Raw genomic sequence first — 25,333 nt, 5'->3', positions numbered from 1 at the left:
AAATAATAATAATATATTTTACATTGTATCCAAATGCTTTTATGTCAAGCTGCTTTGTGTCACCTTTGGGGAGATACAGCGGGGTATAAATAATAATAATAATGCATTATTATTATATTATAATAATATAATACAAAATAATAATAATATAATTTAAATGGTATACTAATGTTTTTATGTTATGCCACTTTGAGTTTCCTTTGGGAGTGATGAAGCGAGATGTAAATAATAATAACAATAACAATAATAATAATAATAATAATAATAATGGTATATATTACATTTTATACTAATGCTTTCATGTTACACCACTTTCAGTCTCCTTCGGGAGAGATAAAGCAGGATATAAATAAATATAACACTAATAACAGTAATAATAACTGGGGCTGAGATCCTGCATCATCAGATATAACTCGGAGACCCATTTCATTGTTGCTACTGCCATGATTTCATTTGCAAAGTCCACTTTGGATCAAACCTTTTAAAAACCATTTATATCCATGTTTGCAGCAAGGTGGAAATCTTTATGAATTGGACTGTATTGGATATTTCCAAAGGATTGGTTATACAGCAAAGGACTCCCTTGTTGCAGTTCCTTGCTATTATCCGAGCATTACAGTTGTTGTTTCTCTTGTGAAAACCTGGCCGACGCATGCTGCGAAAGAGAAGTGGGAAAGTCTATTTCAAAAAGGGCTCCAGCGGTGAATCCAATGTAGAATTACAGAACAATAAAGCATCTCCAAAACGATGGGATGAATGCCTCGAAACCACCTGAAAACGGTCACAACCCAGGAATGTTCCAATAGCAGATATTGCATTCAGAGTTCATTAAAGGCAACAAGTAATTTAAGCTGTTTCATTCCTTGCTTGAAACACTTTCAGTTTTGCACCGACATATGTTTTGAGCAGATAATACCGAACAGCGCCTTAAGATCCATAACGGCTCCATCTGGAAGAGTCTGATAATTGGGGCTTCAAGCTCCTGGAAAGCCATTGGAAATGCTCCGATGTTGGCTTTCGAAAAATAAACACAGCGAGACAACACGGGCTTCAGCTGCCACGGCATTCAATCCGACTACTATTCTTCCAGTTGCCACAATGCGGGATTGCAGCCAACGAGCTTTATGGACAGCTGACCTCTTTAGAAAAGAGGCTTCTGAGAGTTAAATAGCAGTGACAGAAGCAAGGCAAATAATAATAATGCACGGCCAGGTAAAGTGGAAGCATCTCCTGCCATTACTCCCATTGCAGAGTGACATTCACACCTAGAATACTATTTGCGGCATTCACATTTGCTTTGTCGTTTTTCTTGGGAGACCTACAGTGTATTTCTAAAGACTCAAATGAAATTTTATGTTTGGGGTTGGATTTCATAGGAGAGCAGAATTCATGGGGTGGTGCTCTCAATCTCCTCTCCCCATAGCTAGATGATGATGATGATGATGATGATGATTATTATTATTATTATTTTATTGTATGACACAGCAAACAAGATAGATATGCTGGATTTCGTATCACAAAATCACAAGTCGAACACTTCCCAAGTGTCTAGGACTGTGTGATGTATTTTTGGATGATGCGTGCAGATCCTAGTAGGGTGGCCTTTTGCAGTTGGCAGATCGTGATTTTGTCAATGTCTATTGTTTCTAAATGCCGGCTGAGATCTTTTGGCATGGCACCCAATGTCCCGATCACCACCGGGACCACCTGTACTGGTTTCTGCCAGAGTCTTTGAAGTTCAATCTTGAGGTCCTGATAGCGGCTGAGTTTTTCCTGTTGTTTTTCGTCAATGCAACTGTCACCTGGGATGGCAACATCAATGATCCAAACCTTTTTCTTTTCCACAACTGTGATGTCTGGTGTGTTGTGTTCCAGAACTTTGTCAGTCTGGATTCGGAAGTCCCACAGTATCTTTGCGTGCTCATTTTCCAATACTTTTGCAGGTTTGTGATCCCACCAGTTCTTTGCTGCTGGGAGGTGGTACTTGAGGCATAAGTTCCAATGAATCATTTGGGCCACATAGTTGTGCCTCTGTTTGTAGTCTGTCTGTGCGATTTTCTTACAGCAGCTGAGGATATGATCAATGGTTTCGTCGGTTTCCTTGCACAGTCTGCATTTTGGGTTCTCAGCTGATTTTTCAATCTTGGCCTTGATTGCATTTGTTATTATTATTATTATGGCACTCCCGGTGGCATAATGGGTTAAACCCTTGTGTTGGCAGGACCGCTGACAGGTTGGTGGTTTCAATCCAGGGAGAGCATGTGAGCTCCCTCTGTCAGCTCCAGCTCCCCATGTGGGACATGAGAGAAACCTCCCACAAGGATGGTAAAACATCAAACATCCGGGCATCCCTTGGGCAATATCCTTGCAGACAGCCAATTCTCTCATACCAGAAGCGACTTTCAGTTTCTCAAGTCGCTCCTGACACGGGGGAAATTATTATTATTATTATTATTTTGTATTTATACCCCACTTTATCTCTCCAAAGGGGACGCAAAGTGGCAGCAGAAAACAAGCCTGCTTCCTCTTCCTTATGACATCCCTTCGCATATTGATACATGGCTCTCATGTCTCCTTTCAACTTTCTCTTCTGAGGCTAAACAGACACAGCTCTTTAAGACGCTCCTCAGGGGGATTATTCATGGTTTCCAAACCTTTGATCATTTAGACTGGGATCTAGAATTAGACTCAGTGTGATTCCAGGTGAAGAAGTCTGACTAAAGCCGAATAGAGAGAAACCATGACTTCCCTCGATCTGGACTCTGGACTCCTTTGGATGCAGCCCAAAATCCCATTGGCTTTTTGAGCTGCTACATCACACTCTTAGCTCATGTTCAACTTGTTCACCACCGAGACTCCAAGATCTTTTAGAGATGTGTCTCTGTTTCCAAGCCAGGCATCACCCATCCTGTATCTATGCAAACTTGCATTTGTCCTTGTTGACATGCATTGTGTTAGTTTTGGCCATTCAGCTCTCTCATTTGTCCAACGACAAACATCAGGTAATGGAACAGTCATTCCTTTGCTCCAAAGGATTCTGGAGACATTGGTTCTATTATAAGAAGATAGACACAGATGTTCCAAACAATAGTTTGCATCCGACTCCCGTTTCCAAAATCCTTCAGAGAAAACTTCAGCAGTTACTACAAAAATGGTCATCAGTCTGCAGCATCTTTTCCACTTGACACGAAATAAATAAATGTAATATCTGATATTTAAATTTCCACCTGTGTTCTCCCTTTTTTCCCTGTTTCTACATTGCCAAATAAGCCAGTTTTCTGCAACTTGAGTTTTCAGTCTCTTGGTGACTTTGGAGAATCCTCCTCCCAATGCATAAAAGAGCCCAGATAGCAGTTCTGCCATGACTAAACTTGGGATATAACACAACACACAAAAATACATTTAAGTTCTTCCTTGCCCTCTTTTATACTTTTTTTCTTTTGGAAGAATAAAGATAGAAAGTCTCTTTCTCCTCCCAGTATGCTGTCCTTCCAAAGAAAAGCAGCTGTATATGACGCTCTGGAAAATTCCACCGCAAAGGAGAATTGCATGATCTTCCCTGACTCCGTCGGTGGAAAAAGTCCCCGAAAGCGTTAAATGAAAAACAGGAATGCGGGAAGTTTGACTAAAGGATTCTTGGCCTCTGATAAAACAACAGTTTGCTTAGTTGCTGGAGCAACGCATGAAGTCACTCAAAATAATGTCCAAGCAAGGCACTGTATAAGGCAAAGGGCAGCCCTGAACTGGATCCCAAAGCAAGAAGGCTGGAAAAAAAATGAGCTTTACAATAAAGGCAAATTCTACTTAAATTGATTTTTTTAAAAGGAAGAAGCGAAAGGATGAGATTGTGGCACATTGTTTCTACCAAACTTGTGTATGATTAAGTGTACGTCACAGTTATTCTTGCTAAGTAAACCAACTGGACACAGGCAAGTGTCAAAAGTAATTTCATCATCAACGACAGAACTTCAGAAAATGCTGAAATGACTGCACCTTCGTGTTGTTGATTCACACAAATCCAGTTTTCCTCACGACCACAAACCCATGCGCAGAAAGTAAATGCGCTCTGACATTACAAGATGGTGTAGAAGGAATAACTCTGATCCTCCAGATTTCTAGGAAACAAAGTGGTGGAGTCAGGAAAAGCTGAGGAATAATAATAATAATAATAATAATAATAATAATAATAATAATAATAATAATAATAAGCAAAGTGAAGAACCTGCTTTGATTGAAGTCAAAAATCAGAAACTCCTCAAAGCACAGCAGACAAAAAACCAGTACAAGAAAACCGCACTACAAACTAGAGCTGACAGCTGGCACAACAAAACATTGCATGGAAAGTTCCTTGAATATTCAATCTGTATTAGCACTTTGAGCTGAGCCCAAAAAGGAATAGGGTTGAACTTCAAAGTTGTTAACTGTATGTGAGACAGACATATATAATAACATCTAATAAGATAATGTCAAGAGGCAGTGCTGAATTAGAAAACTTTTGGGAAAATAAAACTTCAACTCTCTGCACATAGCCGTTTCGGGTGGAATAAATCCTAGTTATATCCTTCCATTTTCAAACTGCAGCTAACAATGAAGCTGCAGCACTCAACTTTCTGGGCTGTTTAAAGGCAGCCCCACAAAGATCGTGGCATTATTCCAGTTGGGTTGGAAGCAGGGGATGGTTAGCTGACACCAGACCTACTGTCTCTTGGAAAGGCCAACGCTGTCAAAGGGAATGCCTTGCTAACATATACTGATGCATCCAGAGAAATTAATAGGTCCAAGAATATCCGCAAAGAGCCCACCTGCTGTTACAAGGGAATAGGGAGCTATGTTTGAATGCAGTCCAGGTCCCCCAACTCTCTGAACAACCGTCCTTCTGTCCTATTTGGATTCAATGAATTTGCACTCTGCTCCATTCATGAATTGATTTCAAGTCCCCACCAAATTAAGGATGGACAGCCACACATATATGCAAACGGCAAGATATGTTGCTCCTTGTCCACTTTTGTTGTTGTTGTTGCTGCTGCCATATGTTCTGATGTTCAGTGAGAGTCCAAGCTTTTCGTATGCTCTGCAAAGATGCTCAGAGTGGCTTGTAGGCCTACTTCTGAATGAGCACAGACCACATTATCATCAGCATATTGGATTTCTATAACAGATATTGTTGTGACCTTGGTTTGACTTTCCAAATTGGTCTTTCAGCAAAAGGTTTGGTTTTTGTCGTGTCAGGAGCAACCGGAGTTGCTTCTGGAGTGAGAGAATTTGCTGTCTGCAAGGACGTTGCCCAGTGGACGCCCGGATGTTTTGATGTTTTTACCATCCTTGTGGGAGGCTTCTCTCATGTCCCCACATGGAGCTGGAGCTGATAGAGGGAGCTCATCCACGCTCTTCCCGGGTGGGATTCGAACCTGGCAGCTTTCAGGTCAGCAACTCAACCTTCAAGTCACGAGGCTTTTATCCCCTAGGCCACCAGAGGCTCCAGCAAAAGGTAAGGTAAAGGTAAAGGTTTCCCCTGACGTTAACCAATACCACCACCACTTTGCCACAGCAACGCGTGGCCGGGCACAGCTAGTTACATATAAAATGTTACTACACTCTTGTGGTTGCACCTAGTAAAAGGTAAAGGTTTTCCCTGACGTTAAGTCCAGTCATGTCTGACTCTGGGGGTTGGTGCTCATCTCCATTTCTAAGCCGAAGAGCCAGCATTGTCCGTAGACACCTCCAAGGTCATGTGGCCGGCATGACTGCATGGAGCGCTGTTACCTTCCCACCGGAGCGGTACCTATTGATCTACTCACATTGGCATATTTTCGAACTGCTAGGTTGGCAGAAGCTGGAGCTAACAGTGGGTGCTCATTCTGCTCCCGGGATTTGAACCTGGGACCTTTTGGTCTGCAAGTTCAGCAGCTCAGTGCTTTAAAACACTTCGCCGCCGGGGCACCAGTCAATTCCTCTACAATGCCAGAAATACAACTTAATGGTGTAATGTTAGAAAATGTTGACTATTTTCACTACCTTGGCAGCCACCTCTCCACAAAAGTCAACATCGACAGTAAAATACAATGTTATCTGAGTTCTGCTAATGCAATATTCTTCTGGATGAAACACAGAGTGTTTGAAGATCGGGACATTCTTAGAGAGACCAAGATGCTTGTTTATAAAGCTATACTCCGCCTAACTCTATTATTTGCGTGTGAAATGTGGATGGTCTACAGACGTCACACTCAACTCCTGGAACGATTCCACCTGTATTGCCTCTGAAAAATCCTGCAAATCTCTCTGGGAGATAAATGTCAGCATCTGGAAGAAGAAGCAAAGACCAGCAGCATTGAAGCAGTGATTGTTTGACATCATCTCTGCTGGACTGAAGACCACATTGTCCAAATGCCCAAAGATCACAGTCTCTCAAAGCAGCTACTATACTCCTAACTCAAGAACGGAAAACGGAATGTCGATGAACAGGAAAAGATATGTAAAAATGGACTTAAAGCCAATTTTAAAAACTGGCATAGACACAGAGAGAGAACTGGGAAGCGTTTTAACTGGAGTTCAGTTGTGGAATTCGAAGAGGCACAAATAGAGGGCAAAAGGGAGAAACACGTCAAGAGGAAGAAGGCGCACCAAGCTAACGTTAGTCGGGACTGCCTTCCACCTGGAAATCGATATCCTCACTGCGGAAGAATGAACATGCATGTCAAGACCAGGTCTCCACATTCACCTACAGACCCTGCGATTGGAAGACAAATATACTCGTACATGAGGGATTGCTGATGATGATGTTGTTCTGTGTCTCAAAAACGAGAACCAATAGAGGGAAACTGGTTCAATTTTTGGAATCTGCAGGTCAAATATACCCAAAAACAGGGCTAATATTTGAGACACCAAAAGGTGTGTTGCCCAGTGTGATACGTACCTGTAGGTTGCAATTTCAAGGCTGAGGCTCGCTTTCACCTGGAGGAGCTCATGATAGTCCTTTAGGTACTCTGCGATGGACATCATCAGGAACTGCTTTTCCTCTTCAAGGGCTTCGATTATCATCTAAAACAAAACACAAAGGAAGCTGGATAACGTCATAATGTAAACTGAGCTCAAGAGTGAACGTGGCTAAAATCCCTTGCAAGACTCAAAATAAGAAGATACTGAGTCCAATAGTGAGAGAAAGAAAAGAGACATAAAATAAGGGCCGGGCTGTGGCGCAGCTGGCTAGTAACCAGCTGCAATAAATCACTACTGACCGAGAGGTCATGAGTTCGAAGCCCGGGTCGGGTTAAGCCCCCGACCATTAAATAGCCCGGCTTGCTGTTGACCTATGCAGCCCCGAAAGACAGTTGCATCTGTCAAGTAGGGAAATTTAGATACGCTTTATGCAGGAGGCTAATTGAACTAATTTACAACATCATAAAACTGCCAGCAAAACACGAGGAAAGGAAAGAGGATGTACAGCCACTAGTGGACAGTGAAGCAACAGCTTCACTTTTTAATTACTCTGATTTTATCTGCTTGGATTTTAATGTATTTGTCCATTATTTTATTTTGTGTATTGTTGGAATGTTTTAAGTTTATGTTAAATATGTTGTTGTTGTTCGGGCTTGTCCCTGTTGTGAGCTGTCCCGAGTCCCTTCGGGGAGATGGGGCGGGATATAAAAATAAAGTTTATTATTATTTATTATTATTTAGCTCCCCCTGTGGCCGGAATCGTGAAGCTGGAAAAAATGTTAAATGCCTCTGTGTCTGTCTATATATGTTGTTTGTCTGTTGGCATTGAATGTTTGCCATATATGTGTTCATTGTAATCCGCCCTGAGTTCCCTTCAGGGTGAGAAGGGCGGAATATAAATACTGTAAATAAATAAGTTGAGACTTTTGTATCTCCCCACCAAAAAACACAAACGTCTCCATTCCAATGCAAAGGCTCAGCCTGATAACATATGGGGAGGCTTGGAGGTTTCTGCTCATGATATTTCGAAAGTCAAGTAAAGCCTATCTGACCAACTTGGATGTTTAGAAACCCTGCTCAAACATTTTTAAAATAGGCATCTAACACCACAGTACAGTTTGGCTCAAAATCTGTAGGACAACAGAATAGGGAAGGATCTACAAGGCCATATAACCCAACCCTCTATTAATGAAGGGCACCTGATGCTAACAGTATTTCTCATGGGATACTTCCAGATCCTGCTTTTAATAAAATACCTACTGAGGGAGTGCCTGCCACCATCTATTCCAGTAATGAAGAGCTCATCCCACCAGGTACTTGAAATCCCCTGCCGTGTAACTTGAACCTACCGGTTCACACCCTGCCCTTCATCTGTGTGGTGCGACAGCCCTTTAGATATTTGTAGGCTGCTATCATGTTACAAGGCCACCACAACAGAAAACACTCACCGAAATGACTCAGGGAACTGAAGAGAAATCATAACCTTGAAACCTTTGCTCTTCTGGGCGTTCCCTTGAGCCTCACAAAGAAGAGTGAGCGCTACTCCCCGGAATAAAACCCCAAAAAGTCCACAACAACTTTGAGAGTATTAACAATCCAATGATCTATGCTTGCACGGCATACGGCCTTCTTCGTCAAAGGTTTTGAGAAATGAGCTCAAGAAAGAACAGGTTAGGTGCCAATGTTAGGTTCCAAGGATAACTGTTCCTGCTTTTGATAAAATGGACTGCAGTTCATGAGCACTCGTGACAAATAAACATTATTACTTTGGTAAATTGCATCTACCAACTCCCTCTAGAAATGCTTCCACAGTCTAAGTGACTATAATAATAATAATAATAGTAATAATAATTTTATTTTTATACCCCACCACCATCTCCCTGAAGGGACTTAGGGTGGCTTACACGGGGCCAAGCCCAAGCATAACAGACATAACAAAACACATTAAGTAAAACAAGTCAATAAAAATATATTAGTAACAAATCAATAAAACATGTATTGGATAAAAACATGAAAAACGCATAAAAATAACTAGGCCACAAAGTGCATATATGAAGAATGAGGACAAGAAAGGCGCCCAAGAATGTTAAATAGGTAAGGGACAAAAATGAGATAAGTATGGGAACTATTCTTACTGAAGTAATAGAATAAAGTGCAACAGATATATACCAACCAGGACATGCCTTATAAGGCAAAAATTATTCATCAAAGGCTAGTGAATAAGTAAACTCAGAGACCCAAGCACACTGATAATTCAGGAAACCAAAGGACAACAGATCCATGTTAAAATGTTGCTTAATGTTACTGTTATGACCAACTCATAGAATCATAGCATCATAGAATAATGATCGGGTTGTGGCGCAGGCTGGAGAGCAGCTGCAATGAATCACTGCAATGAATCACTCTGACCAGGAGGTCATGAGTTCGAGGCCCGCTCGGAGCCTATGTTTGTTTGTCTTTGTTCTATGTTAAAAGGCATTGAATGTTTGCCTATATGTGTAATGTGATCCGCCCTGAGTCCCCTTCGGGGTGAGAAGGGCGGAATATAAATGCTGTAAATAAATAAATAAATAAATAAATAAATAAAAGAGTTGGAAGAGACCACATGGGCCATCTAGTCCAACTCTTTGCCATGCAGAAAAAGCACAACTGAGGTATCCCTGACAGGTGGCCATCTAGCCTCGGTTTAAAAGCTTCCAAGGAAGGAGCTTCTACCAGACTCCGTGGCAGAGAGTTTTACTGTTGAACATCTCTTCTTACAGTCAGGAAGTTCTTCCTAATGTTCAGTGGAATTTCCTTTCCTGTCATTTGAATCCACAGCTCCACTGAGTCTTAGTTTCAAGGGCAGCAGAAAACAATCCTGTTCCCTCTTCCTTATGTCACCCTTTCACATATTGATTCATGGCTCTCATGTCTCCTCTCAACCTTTTCTTCTGAGGCTAAACAGACCCAGCTCTTTTAAGACGCTCCTCAGAGGGATCATAGAATCATAGAATCATAGAATAGTAGAGTTGGAAGAGACCACATGGGCCATCTAGTCCAACCCCCTGCTAAGAAGCAGGAAATCGCATTCAAAGCACCCCCGACAGATGGCCATCCAGCCTCTGCTTAAAAGCCTCCAAGGAAGGAGCCTCCACCACGGCCCCGGGGAGAGAGTTCCACTGTCGAACAGCCCTCACAGTGAGGAAGTTCTTCCTGATGTTCAGGTGGAATCTCCTTTCCTGTAGTTTGAAGCCATTGTTCCATTGTGTCCTAGTCTGCAGGGCAGCAGAAAACAAGCTTGCTCCCTCTTCCCTATGACTTCCCTTCACATATTTGTACATGGCTATCATGTCTCCTCTCAGCCTTCTCTTCTGCAGGCTAAACATGCCCAGCTCTTTAAGCCGCTCCTCATAGGGCTTGTTCTCCAGACCCTTAATCATTTTAGTTGCCCTCCTCTGGACGCTTTCCAGCTTGTCAACATCTCCCTTCAACTGTGGTGCCCAAAATTGGACACAGTGTGATTCCAGGTGTGGTCTGACCAAGGCAGAATAGAGGGGGAGCAGGACTTCCCTGGATCTAGACGCTATTCCCCTATTGATGCAGGCCAGAATCCCATTGGCTTTTTTAGCAGCCGCATCACATTGTTGGCTCATGTTTAACTTGTTGTCCACGAGGACTCCAAGGTCTTTTTCGCACACACTGCTGTCTAGCCAGGCATCGTCCCCCATTCTGTATCTTTGATTTCCATTTTTTCTGCCGAAGTGAAGTATCTTGCATTTGTCCCTGTTGAACTTCATTTTGTTAGTTTTGGCCCATCTCTCTAGTCTGTCAAGATCGTTTTGAATTCTGCTCCTGTCTTCTGGAGTGTTAGCTATCCCTCCCAGTTTTGTGTCGTCTGCAAACTTGATGATCGTGCCTTCTAACCCTTCGTCTAAGTCGTTAATAAAGATGTTGAACAGAACCGGGCCCAGGACGGAGCCCTGCGGCACTCCACTTGTCACTTCTTTCCACGATGAAGACGACGCATTGGTGAGCACCCTTTGGGTTCGTTCGCTTAGCCAATTACAGATCCACCTAACCGTAGTTTTATCTAGCCCACATTTTACTAGTTTGTTTGCCAGAAGGTCGTGGGGGACTTTGTCGAAGGCCTTACTGAAATCCAGGTACGCTACATCCACAGCATTCCCTGTATCGACCCAACTCGTAACTCTATCGAAAAAAGAGATCAGATTAGTCTGGCATGACTTGTTTTTGGTAAATCCGTGTTGACTATTAGCAATGACCGCATTTGTTTCTAAGTGTTCGCAGACCACTTCCTTAATGATCTTTTCCAGAATTTTGCCTGGTATTGATGTGAGGCTGACCGGACGGTAATTGTTTGGGTCGTTCTTTTTTCCCTTCTTGAAGATAGGGACCACATTCGCCCTCCTCCAATCTGCTGGGACTTCTCCCGTTCTCCAAGAACTCTCGAAGATAATTGCCAGTGGTTCTGAAATAACTTCCGCTAGTTCCTTCAGTACTCTTGGGTGTAGCTGATCTGGCCCTGGGGACTTGAATTCGTTTAGAGAGGCCAAGTGTTCCTGGACAACTTGTTTCCCCCAATCCTTCGTCCATTCCGTGTTGCTGAGATTGAAGATGGCTTTCTTTTTCTGAGAAGACCGAGGCAAAGAAGGCATTAAGTAGTTCTGCCTTTTCCCTATCCCCTGTCACCATCACCCCATCTTCTCCTTGCAATGGCCCTATCGCCTCCTTTTTCTTCCTTTTTCTACCAACGTAAGCAAAAAAGCCTTTTTTGTTGTTTTTTATGTCCCTGGCAAGCCTGAGCTCATTTTGCGCTTTAGCCTTGCGAACCTTTTCCCTACAGGTGTTGGCTATACGTTTGAATTCTTCTTTGGTGATTTCTCCCCTTTTCCACTTCTTGTGCATGTCACTTTTGAGCTTTAGCTCAGTTAGAAGTTCTTTGGACATCCATTCTGGCTTCTTTGCACTTGTCTTATTTTTCTTCTTTGTTGGCACTGTTTGCATTTGCGCCTTGAGTATTTCACTTTTGAAAAACTCCCATCCATCCTTAACTCCCTTGTTTTTTAATATCGGCGTCCATGGAATGCCGCTCAGTAATTCCTTCATTTTTTGGAAGTCAGCTCTCTTAAAGTCCAGAATGCGTGTTTGACTTGTCTTAGTTTCAGCATTCCTTTGTATTGCAAACTGCAGGAGCACATGGTCACTTGCCCCTAAGGATCCAACCACTTCAACTGTATTGATCAGGTCTTCCACATTTGTTAAGATTAGATCAAGAGTTGCTGATCCCCTTGTTGCCTCTTCTACCTTCTGGACCATAAAATTATCTGCAAGGCAAGTGAGGAATTTGTTGGACTTTGTACTCTTGGCTGAGTTTGTTTTCCAGCAGATATCGGGATAATTGAAATCGCCCATGACTACTATATCTCTTCTTTGTGCCTGTTTGGTCAGCTGTTGACAGAAGGCTTCATCAAGTCCTTCATCCTGACTCGGAGGTCTGTAGTAGACACCCACGACAAGATCTTTTTGAGTCCCGGTTCCCTTGATTCTTATCCAGATGCTTTCAAGCTGGTTTCCCGGATTACAGTCTTGCATTTCTTCTGCAACGTAACTGTTTTTGACATATAAAGCTACTCCCCCTCCTCTCCCCTTTGTTCTATTTCTGTGAAAGAGGTTATAGCCCTCAATGGTTAAATTCCAGTGATGGGAGTCATCCCACCAGGTTTCAGTGATGCCTATGACATCGTATGTGTGGTGCTGTGCTAGGAGTTGGAGTTCGTCTTGCTTATTTCCCATGCTCTGAGCATTAGTGTAAAGACATGTAAGCCCCTGTGACCTCCCCTCGAACTGTTTATTTGGGATTATTGTGCTCTCTGTACTTGGTCCTTGCTGTGTTTGTGCAGCCCTCCGTTTAGCCTTTCGGCGGTTCCCTGTGGTCGTGGGTAATATAGTGTTCGCCAGGCTGTTGTTCCCCTCCCCCAGTGGATCTAGTTTAAAGTGCGCCTGATGAGGTTTGTGAGTCTGTGTGCAAAAAGATGTTTTCCTACTTGTGTGAGATGCACCCCATCGCTTGCCAGTAGTCCATCCTCTTGGAAGAGTAGACCATGGTCAAGGAAGCCAAAATGCTCCTCTTGACACCATTTTCTGAGCCAGTTATTGACCTGTACTATTTTTCCGGCCCTTGTAGAGCCATGTCCTACAACAGGGAGGAGGGATGAAAAGATCACATGTACATTATACAGTTTTAGCTTTGTTCCCAGAGCTCGAAAATCATTTGTGATCTTTTGAAAAGTATGCCTAGCGGTGTCATTGGTTCCTACATGAATCAACATAAGGTGGGGAGGGTGATGGGGCTTTAGGAGCCTGCTGAGCCTCTGAGTGATATGGTGTATTTTTGCCCCCGGGAGGCAGCATGTTTCTCGAGCCATCCCATCCGGTCTGGAAATGATGGCTTCCGTTCCTCTAAGGAGGGAGTCACCTACTATCAAGACCTGTTTCCTTTGAGGATTGACAGGGTCCCTTTTGTGCAAGACAGTGTGTATGTCCCCTGAAGAGTGTTCCTGTTGAAGTGAATCATGTAGGTGTAAAGTGTTGTCCTCCTCCTCAACATCCCCAGTGCATTCATCAATGACAATCCATTGAGATACATCCGAGAGCCCATTACTCTCCCAAGGATGTTCCTGTTGCTCCTGGTCTATGATTGGGGATGGAGCATTTGCATGATTACATAAGTGTGACTGTGGTGATGCACTGTCCCCGTCAGGGCTATCCCCTGCGCATTGATCCAGGGTGGTCCACTGAGTGGTATCTAAGAAACTGTGGTCCTCCACAAGATGTGTTTCCTGATTGTATGTTAATGATGTAAGAATTTCAAATCTGTTGTGTAAATGCAGCTGAGCAGAGGAGTTCTGCGGAGGCTGCCTGGTCCTGCGTCTCCTTCTATGGGTGACCTCCTTCCAAGCCTGAGGGTTGTCTACCTTTGAGTTGATCTCCCCATAAGGTTCCTGATCATGGTCTTGGTGGTGTTGGTGTGATGCAGGCTGCTGATCTACAGCAGCGTGTTGTGCAGTGTCCAAGAAGAGCTCGAGTGCCTGAATGTCCTTAAGGGTCTTAATACGGTGCTCGAGCTGTTGGATCCTCTGCTCCATCAGAGTCATCTGTTTGCATTTGGAGCAGATGTAGTTGTCTAGTTTTTGTGTGAAAAAGCGGAACATGCCACAGCTGGTGCATGTGATGGGAATGTTTTGCTTTTGTTGCATCTCTTGGTGAGCGTGGTGGCCAAGTGGGATCTTTGTACAGTTAAGTAATATGCACACACTTTATGTGCAAACTGCAACAAACCACCTCTTTGTGTATTTGTTTATGTTGCTTTGTTTCCTGTGTGAACTGCAAAGGATAGTTAGTAAAGGTGCCTTTTTCGTGCGCGCCGTGAGGCGCGCGCGACACTGGCAAATAAAGCTTTCCCAGAAACTCAATTAACAGGGGACAATGCCTGCTGTCAATCAACTTAAGTACCTGGCTCTCTTTCAACACAACAGCCACACAACAGTTAGACTTTGACCACAGGAGCCAAGCCCACACTCAGTTTAAAATCTTAGCCAAATCTTAGCCAAATCCTACCTGAAGCCAGGGAGCAAAAATGTCCTCCTGCTGCCTCTGCTTCTGCGAGAACCAACTGCCCTTCTGGGATTATTCATGGTCTCCAGACATTTGATCCTTTTAGTTGCCTTCTTCCTCTGGACCCTTGCAGTTTAGAGTCAATCTCTCTTTTGAACTGTGGTGTTCAGAACTTGATTCTAGGTGAAGAGGTCTGACCACAGCAGAAGAGAGAGTCACCATGACTTCTTCCCTTGCCTTGAATACTAGACTCCTTTGGATGCGGCATAAAATCTCATTGGCTTTTTGAGCAGCTGCATCACACTCTTGGCTCATGTTCACTTTGTTCTCCATGAAGACTCCAAGATCTTTCTCACATGGACTCTTGATGAGCCAAACGTCAGCCATTCTGTATCTTTGCATTTCATTTTTTTCTGCCTACGTTTATCATCTTACATTTGTCCTTGTTGAAATTCATTTTGTTAGCTCTCTAATCTGTTAAGGTCATTTTGAATTCTGACCTTGATAATTTCACAAAACCAATACCGACAAGGTCACCTCAATATTATCAAAACCATCTCTGCTCTCCCCATCCTTATTTTTATTTGGAAACATTGCTAACAGAGGAAAGATGCAGCACAGACTCCTTGGCCAAGAACAAGCGGAAGGCTTCTTGTTCTTCTACAACTGAAACCAAGCTCCAACGTTCATCCCTCCAGTTGAAAGTAACTTTTCCATACTGATGTAATTAAGTCCCAAGTTCAATCCCCAGCTTCTCTAAGTAGGGCTTCCTCAGTGACAGGTGTTGGGAAAGACCCCAGACTGAGAGTTGCTGCCACTCGGAGTAAACGATACCGAGCAAGTTGCACCAAGCGTTTGGCTCAGAGCAAGGCAGCGTCCCAAATGCCAAAGTCCACCCACTAAACTCCAGGCACAGTTTTATACATAAGTAACCTGAGCCTAGATACTGCATGGGTTTCAAAACACAGCAAGGCTTAGAGACCCAAAATGTCCCTTGCATCAGGATGGGGAATTTGAAGCCCTAGTGCTCTTCTCTTTTTAATATATTTTTAATTGAGCATGAGAAAAAAGAACAACAATGGTAAAACAAACAAATGAAAAAGTGTGGTATGGAATACTAAAATTACACAGCTACCTTCTACCCACGACTACCAATTACAAGCTTGCAACTTAGACAAAACACAAAACAAAACGTATGCATGCACACATGAAGTAAACTAGCAAAAAAGGAAATCATTCTATGATGGATGTTATGCCTTAATCTTCAACTCCCTTTAAACGATATTGCATAACCACACTTCTGCTTTTGGTCACACTCTATACATTGACAATTCCAATCACAGTCATCAAAAAAAGGTAATAAACAAGTCCCAGTCGTTCTTAAAGTTGATCAAAAGTTTCTTATTAATCATTGCAGTCCATTTGTCCATCTCAGCTAATCCATAGACTTTCATGAATCTGTCTTGACCAACCTAGTTTCAAAAGCCATCTCCTCTGATCAGTCTAGACCAGAGGTTCCCAACCTTTGGGCCTCCGGGTGTTTTGGACTTCAACTCCCAGAAATCCCAGTCAGCTTACCAGATGTTAGGAAGTGTGGGAGCTGAGGTCCAAAACACCCGGAGGCCCAAAGGTTGGGAACCTCTGGTCTAGACTTTGAGGACGTTGAGTTGGTGGGGAGAGTGAATGGAGGGATGAGAGGAAGAGAAAGGAGGAAATAGGCATAGGCTCATTTACTTTGAACTCTGGATGGAGACAGGTCCCTGGAGCCACCATCATCCCCCACCCAAGGCATTTTTGGGACCACTGCTATCTGGCTGCTTCTTTCAACTGCCCTTTAGTAGCGGCAGATGGTCATAAGAGGAAGGTTTCATGTATATTATAAAGATATTATAAAGAATGGAAGAAAGAACAGGTGAGATAGAAAGGAAAAGTGGAGGTGTAAAGTGATACCCTGTTTCCCCGAAAATAAGACATCTCTGGAAAATAAGACCTAGTAGAAGTTTTGCTGAATCGCTAAATATAAGGCCTCCCCCGAAAGTAAGACCTAGCAAAGTTTTTGTTTGGAAGCATGCCCACTGAACAGAACACCAGAGCATGCAAGATCGGTAAATGTACATACCAGTTGTACATGGAAATAATGGTAGTAACAAGAAATTCCTGATAGGATTCACAGTTTGTCTGGTTATGCTGGTTTGTGATGACAACTACTGTACAGTATATAATAAATGTTCATTTTTTAGTTTAACAATAAATGTGAATTCTTCTTCATGGAAAAATAAGATATCCCCTGAAAATAAGACCTAGCGCATCTTTGGGAGCAAAAATTAATATAAGACACTGTCTTATTTTCGGGGAAACACGGTACCTGCCAAATGACAATCCTAACAATCCCTATTCCATCTGCGGACTCATGGAGAAGTCCTTGAGTCTCCCAAGAACCATCCTTTAGGTCCTTTGACATGTCTTAAAGTTTGCTTTGGAGCCCCGGTGGCACAGTGTGTTAAAGCGCTGAGCTGCTGAACTTGCAGACCGAAAGGTCCCAGGTTCAAAACCCGGGAGCGGCGTGAACGGCCGCTGTTAACTCCAGCTTCTGCCAACCTAGCACTTCAAAACCATGCCAATGTGAGTAGATCAATAGGTACCGCTCCGGCGGGAAGGTAACGGCACTCCATGCAGTCATGCCGGCCACATGACCTTGGAGGTGTCTACGGACAACGCCGGCTCTTCGGCTTAGAAATGGAGATGAGCACCAACCCCCAGAGTCAGACATGACTGGACTTAACGTCAGTGGAAACTTTTACCTTTACCTAAAGTTTGCTTGTACCTCAAGTGACGTGAAGGAGAAAAATAATATTTCTCCAAATCACAGAGACTAGACTTAACGCATGGATGTGGTGGCTTCCTTGTCACTGGGGTTGGGCATCTGTACTGGGATTTAAGCCCAAATGCTAAGGGTGCTATCCAAGGTGCTGAAGCCCCATTGACATAGAAGCCATAAGCTTAAACTCTTTCTAAACAAATAGTCATTCGTGTTTTGTTTATCTTAGCCATGTTTAGGCGTCACATTTGCATAAATAAACACCGACGTGTTTTATTTATCTTAGCCATGTTTAGGCGTCACATTTGCATAAATAAACACCAGTTAACTCCTAACCAGGATAAGAAACTGTTGCTTGAAGTGGTTTCCAAACCGCCATGGGTAACTTTACTTCTGCAATGGGTAAAGAAGCCCCTGTTTTGACAAGAAGGTCCCATTAACTCCTTGTCAAATCACGACATGACTAAACCAAGCATGGGCAAACTTCAGCCCTCCAGGTGTTTTGGACTGCAACTGCCACAATTCCTAACAGCCTACTGGCTGTTAGGAATTGTGGGAGTTGCAGTCCAAAACACCTGGAGGGTCCAAGTTTGCCCATGCCTGGACTAGAACTGAAGTGACTATGCCATGCATTATGTTTATTTATTAATTATTTATTTACAGTATTTATATTCCGCCCTTCTCACCCTGAAGGGGACTCAGGGCGGATTACAATGAACACATATATGGCAAACATTCAATGCCAACAGACAAACAACATATATAGACAGACACAGAGGCATTTAACATTTTTCTCCAGCTTCACGATTCCGGCCACAGGGGGAGCTGTTGCTTCACTGTCCACTAGTGGCTGTACTTCCTCATTCCTTTCCTCGTGTTTTGCTGGCAGTTTTATGATGTTGTAAATTAGTTATATTAGCCTCCCGCATAAAGCGTACCTAAATTTCCCTACTTGACAGATGCAACTGTCTTTCGGGGCTGCATAGGTCAACAGCAAGCCGGGCAATTTAATGGTCGGGGGCTTAACCCGACCTGGGCTTCGAACTTATGACCTCTCGGTCAGTAGTGATTTATTGCAGCTGGTTATTAGCCAGCTGTGCCACACCCCGGCCCCTGTGCTATGTAATAATGTGCCATGTGTAATGTTTATCCACCGGGCGACTGCTCCATCTTCCCATCCTGAAACACGTAATGGCTGGACTCTGCAGCAATGTGCCTCCTCAGCAAACCCACTCACTCCAGTGGCGTTTTTGGAAATCCAGGAACACAAAATCCCTTCCCGTCCCCAAACACGGCCTTTTCCTAATCCCCAACGGCCTTGGCTTAGGACGTGGCCCGTTAACAAGATGAGCACAGACAAGAGGGACCCACCGGCGTGTGACTAAAAGGACAGAGAGGAACAAAAGAAAATGCTGCCCACAGGAAACCCAGGGGCTGCTCAGTAAAGCACATCAATGGCCTGGGGTCACTTTCAGTTGATTATGACCACATCCCCAAATCCAATGGGACGCGGAAAACAGTTGACTCATTCCGCTGCTCACCTGAGCATTCAAAGACCCGTTTGCTAATTCCAAGCCAGCTATACCAAAAGCAGAACAGAGACATAAACTAGCATGTTGCTTTCAGTGTGGCAAATGCTCCTTGAGAACAGCTGCTCCATAACCTGTCCACACCACTGACCTGATCCTTGACTAGTATATAAGCCGCACAGAAGAGCAAGGCAAGGAAGGGAAGAGTCACCAATCTAAAAGCTAGATAGGCTTTCAGCAGAGCTTGGAAAAAACTTCCTTTTTGAGACTATTAACTCCCAGAATCCCACCACAATCCAAAGATGGATTTTCAATAGCAAATACTGTCTTGGTTGAAGTTGTTGTGTACTTTTATGCCCTTCTGACTTACAGCAACACTAAGCCGGAATAACCAGGTTCCTGTGAATTTTTCGGGCTGTCTGGCCAAATATTCCAGCAGCATTCTCTCCTGACGTTTCGCCTGCATCTGTGGCTAATGGCATCTCCAAAGGTTCTGTTGCCAGTGAAGCAAGTGGAATGGATATCTATATATATAAAAGAGTGATGGCAACAAAAGTAACTACCCCACAACCTCGAAAATTGACAGAACAACCCCTCATCCATGCCTCTAGGTTGATACAACAAAAAGAAAAGAAAAATGAAGTCCTAATTAGAAGGAGAGGAATAATTGTTTTTATCCAATTGCTGCCAGTTAGAAGGCTAAGCTCCGCTCACTTGGTCTCCTAGCAACCCACTCAGCCCAGGGGACCCTTTACCTTAACTGCCAAAAGAGATCAGGCAATCCCCTACATTATCCAATTTCCATAAGGAACTGAAGACCTGGTGCTGTCGGCAGGTTTTTGAGTAATTACATTGGACTACTGCTGATTTCTGGGCCTAAATATATTGCACAAGATTTCCCTAGCCTAAAATGATACATTTTAATATACAGTAGAGTCTCACTTATCCAACACTCGCTTATCCAACGTTCTGGATTGTCCAACGCATTTTTGTAGTCAATGCTTTCAATATATCGTGATATTTTGGTGCTAAATTCATAAATCCAGTAATTTCTACATAGAATTACTGTGTATTGAACTACTTTTTCTTCCAAATTTGTTGTTTAACATGATGTTTTGGTCCTTAATTTGTGAAATCATAACTTAATTTGATGTTTAATAGGCTTATCCTTAATCCCTCCTTATTATCCAACATATTCGCTTATCCAACATTCTGCCAGCCCGTTTATGTTGGATAAGTGAAACTCTACTGTACTGTATTTACAAATTTACCACTAAAATATCACAATGAATTTAAAACACTGACTACAAAAACACTGATTATGAAAAGGCAGACTGCGTTGGATAATCCAGAACATAAGCGAATGTTGGATAAGTGAGATTCTTCTTTAATATGAAATAATTACTGGGATAGAATAATGCAGAACAATATAATCTCTAAAACCAGGACAGTAAATAAACAGGGGAATTCCACACAGGAAACAATCAGGGCCAGCTAACACCTCCCAACAAAGTATTCCCATCATCAAAGTCTGGCAAATCCTCTGGCAAAGACAGTAGAAGCACATAAAATATCACAAACAACACCACTCTGAAAACAAGGGAATTCCAGACAGGAAACAATCAGGGCCAGCTAACACCTCCCAACAAAAAATTCACTCAGGGAGGAAACAGCCAGGCTTTAAAGCTGCATGGCCATTACATCCTAATCATTTTTCCTAATTGCAGCATTCATACTTGCCTCCAACAAACAAAAAAAACCATTCAGAAATACTGTATATTCACAACCTTTAGGAAATAATATCCCCTGATGGCGCAGCATGTTAAAGCGCTGAGCTGCTGAACTTCTGGACTGAAAGGCCACAGGTTTGAATTGGGGGAGCGGAGAGAGCCCCCACTGTTAGCTCCAGCTTCTGCCAACCCAGAAGTTCAAAAACATGCAAATGTGAGTGCATCAATAGGTACTGCTCCGGCGGGAAGGTAACGCCGCTCCATATAGTCATCCCACATGACCTTGGAGGAGTCTACGGACAACGCCGGCTCTTCGGCTTAGAAATGGAAATGAGCACCAACCCCCAGAGTCAGACACGACTGGACTTAATGTCAGGGGAAAACGTTTACCCTTGACCTTAACTACCACCAATTCCTCAATACTTTATTTCCCATACCACCAGACTTTGCCACAGCAACGCGTGGCCGGGCAAAGCTAGTATATATATATATATATATATATATATATACACACACACACACATACACATACACATATCCAGGATCCCCTGATGGTGCAGTGTCTTAAAGCACTGAGCTGCTGAACTTGTGGGCAGAGGCTGGATGGTCATCTGTCGGGGGTGCTTTGAATGCGATTTCCTGCTTCATGGCAGGGGGTTGGACTGGATGGCCCATGAGGTCTCTTCCAACTCTACTATTCTACGATCCTATGATTCTAGGTTCAAATCTGGGGAGTGGAATGAGCACCCGCTGTTAGCCCCAGCTTCTGCCAACCTACCAGTTTGAAAACATGCAAATAGATCAATAGGTACTGCTCCGGCGGGAAGGTAGCAGCGCTCCATGCAGTCATACTGGCCACATGACCTTGGAGGTGTCTATGGACAACACCAGCTCTTTGGTTTAGAAATGGAGATGAGCACCAATCCCCAGAATTGGACACGACTGGACTTAATGTCAGGGGAAAACCTTTACCTTTACCTACACACACACACACACCTGTGAAATAATGTCCAAGGTGGGAGAAAGAACCTTTGTCTGTTTGAATCAAGTGTGCATGTTGCAATTAGCAAGCTTGGATAGCACTGAGTAGCCATGAAGCTGCAAAGTCAATCAGTGAGAGTATCTCCATAGAGGAAGCCTGTATTTTTAGTACATAACAATGGAACCATGTCGTCCGTGATGGAGCCAATATTCTCCTCTTCCGGAAAACGATGTCTATGGTTATATTTTAAACGTTTTCCCTTTATTTCTGGACTTACTACATGATACAAGGCAATAGGAACAGACGGAAGGAGGAAAAACTTTGTGGGTTCGCAATGCTTAAGAGCAGAGCTAGGAACAGAGTGAGGGTTCTATGGGAAAGAAGCCTTTTGATGGGTTTCATAAAGTAATACGTTTGGAACCACTGCTACGGACAACGAGTCCCAGGACACCATTCTGACCCAAACTGTTGTGCCCAAAAACCTACTAAGAATAACATGCCAGGCTGCTGTTAAGTGAAACCTAGACCTGGCAAATGCTATTCTAAGCACACAAGGGCTCTGCATACGGAGGGAACAAGGAGGTGTCCCGCCGCTCTTCTTTCCAAAGAGAACATCCCGTCCTGTGCTCACTCTCTCTGACCTGTTTTGAATGTCCCAGTCCTTTTGTGTTAGTTGTACTGGACAAGCTGGGGAATTTCCTATCTGAAATGGATGCCCGTGCCATTACAAAGCAAACTGTGAGCCCAGCTAAAGATGTATCTGGACCAAACTTGGCGCACAGATCCATCATGACCAACTTTGGATACTAGTAGAATTGGGAGGGGAGGTTGATCCTGGATTTCAGGAATTATAGTTTACCCACAATCAAAGCACATTGTGATTTCAAGCAATGATGTTCTGGACCAAACTTGGCACGCATACAGTAGAGTCTCACTTATCCAAGCTAAACGGGCTGGCAGAAGCTTAGAGTCCCCTTCAGGTGAGATAAAGCAGGGTACAAATGAATACAATAATAATAATAATACAGTAGAGTCTCACTTATCCAACATAAACGGGCCAGCAGAATGTTGGATAAGCAAATATGTTGGATAATAAGGAGGCATTAAGGAAAAGCCTATTAAACATCAAATTAGGTTATCATTTTACAAATTAAGTACCAAAACATCATGTTAGCCAACAAATTTGGCAGAAAAAGTAGTTCAATATGCAGTAATGCTTTGTCGTAATTACTGTATTTATGAATTTAGCACCAAAATATCACAATATATTGAAAACATTGACTACAAAAATGCATTGGATAATCCAGAACGTTGGATAAGTGAGTGTTGGATAAGTGAGACTCTACTGTAATAATGATGATGCTCCTGGCCTCACAATTGTGGAAAAAAACAAAGTATGGATCATCGATGTTGCAATCCCAGGCAACAGCAGAATCAATGAGAAGCAACTGAAAAAGCTGACACGATACAGGGATTTAAAGATCAAACTGTAAAGACTTTGGCACAAGCCAGTAAAGGTGGTCCCAGAGGTGATCGGCACACTGGGTGTAGTGCCTAAAGACTTTGTCCTGCACTTGAAAACCATCAGTGCTGACAAAATTACCATCTGTCAGCTGCAAAAGGCCACCCTACTTGGATCTGCCTGCATTATTTGCTGATACATTACATAGTACAGTAGAGTCTTACTTATCCAAGCTAAACGGGCCGGCAGAACCTTGGATAAGCGAATATCTTGGATAATAAGGAGGGATTAAGGAAAAGCCTATTAAACATTGAATTAGGTTATGATTTTACAAATTAAGCACCAAAACTTCATGTTATACAACAAATTTGACAGAAAAAGTAGTTCAATACGCAGTAATGTTACGTTGTAATTACTGTATTTACGAATTTAGCAACAAAATATCACGATATATTGAAAACATTGACTACAAAAATGGCTTGGATTATCCAGAGGCTTGGATAAGCGAGGCTTGGATAAGTGAGACTCTACTGTATCTATCATAGCCAATTTTGAATACTTATTGAATTTAATTTTAATAACTGTGTTTTTTGATGTTTTTATTTGGTTGAATTTTAATAACTGTGTTTTTTGATGTTTTTATTTGGTTTGCTGTTTTTATCCGGGCTTGGCCCCATGTAAGCTGCCCCGAGTCCCTTTGAGGAAATGGAGGTGGGGTATAAAAATAAAGTATATTATTATTATTATTATTATTATTATTATTATTATTATTATTATTATTATTATTATTATGGGGTTTGGTGGGAATCGAACCTGGATTTTGAGAGTTATAGTTCACCCACACCCAAAGAGCACTGCGAACCCAAAGGATGGTGGATCTAGATCAAACTTAGCACATACAGTAGAGTCTCACTTATCCAAGATAAACGGGCCGGCAGAAGCTTGGATAAGCGAATATGTTGGATAATAAGGACAGATTAAGGAAAAGCCTATTAAACATCAAATTAGGTTATGATTTTACAAATTAAGCACCTAAACATTATGTTATACAACAAATTTGACAGAAAAAGTAGTTCAGTATGCAGTAATGCTATGTAGTAATTACAGTATTTACAAACTTAGCACCAAAATATCATGATGTATTGAAAACACTGACTACAAAAATGCATTGGATAATCCAGAATGTTAGATAAGTGAGTGTTGGATAAGTGAGACTCTACTGTATATCCATCATGACAAACTTTGAATACTGGCAGAGTTTGGATGGAACCGACCCTAGATTTTGGGAGTCATAGTTTTTATTGTCTCCTTGTTTTATTTTGTAATGGATATTATTTACTGTATTGTTTATTGTATTGTGTTGTGCTGTTCTTTTATATGCTGTTTACATTGTATTGTTTTGGGCGTGGCCCCATGTAAGCCGCCCCGAGTCCCCATTGGGGAGATGGTGGCGGGGTATAAATAAAGTTTTTTATTATTATTATTATTATTATTATTATTATAGTTTACCCACAAAGTACACTGTGAATCCATCATGAATACTAGTAGAGTTTGGGGGGATTGACCCTGGATTCTGAGAGTTATAATTCGTCCACAATCAAAATGAATTGTGAACTCAGCCAATGATGGATCTGGACCAAACTTGGCACACATATCCACCATGGTGAACTTTGATTACTGGCGGGGTTTGGAGGGAATCGACCCTGCATTCCGGGAGTTATAGTTCACCAGAGTTTGGAGGGGTGTGACCCTGGATTCTGGGAGTTATAGTTCACCCACAATCAAAGTGCACTATGAACCCACACAATGATGGATCTGGTCCAAACTTGGCATGCATAACCATCATAACTGAGTAACGATCTTGGGAATTGTAGTTCGCCGACATCCAGAGAGCACTATGAACCCAAACAATGCTGGATCTAGATCAAACTTGGCACACAGACTCATCAATGACCAACATTGAATACTGGTGGGGTTTAGAAGGAACTGACCCCGGATTCCGGGAGTTGTAGTCCGCCCGGTATCAAAGTGCATTGTGAACTCAAACAATGATAGATGTGGACCAAACTTGGCACACAGACTCATTACAGCCAACTTTGAATACTGGCAGGGTTTAGAGGGAATTGACCTTGGATTCCAGGAATTGTAGTTCGCCCACATCCAGAGCGCTCTATGAACCCAAACAATGATAGACATGGACCAAACTTGGCACATGGACCCATTATAGTCAACTTTGAATACCGGCAGGGTTTGGAGGGA

At 42.7% G+C, this 25,333-nt stretch overlaps 1 protein-coding gene across 1 annotated transcript in view; it reads right to left on the bottom strand.

Moving 5' to 3' along the window:
• synm (synemin) overlaps positions 1-25,333 on the bottom strand; it is a 36,103-nt gene that overhangs the window by 9,554 nt on the left and 1,216 nt on the right. Inside the window, exon 2 of the mRNA XM_008119346.3 lies at positions 6,914-7,038. Coding sequence (XP_008117553.2) covers positions 6,914-7,038 — 125 coding nt within the window. The remainder of the gene's footprint in view (positions 1-6,913; positions 7,039-25,333) is intronic.

Source organism: Anolis carolinensis, unplaced genomic scaffold (genome assembly GCF_035594765.1).
Source record: "Anolis carolinensis isolate JA03-04 unplaced genomic scaffold, rAnoCar3.1.pri scaffold_11, whole genome shotgun sequence".
Classification (NCBI taxonomy): domain Eukaryota; kingdom Metazoa; phylum Chordata; class Lepidosauria; order Squamata; family Dactyloidae; genus Anolis; species Anolis carolinensis.
This window is presented reverse-complemented; position numbering and strand designations above follow the sequence as displayed.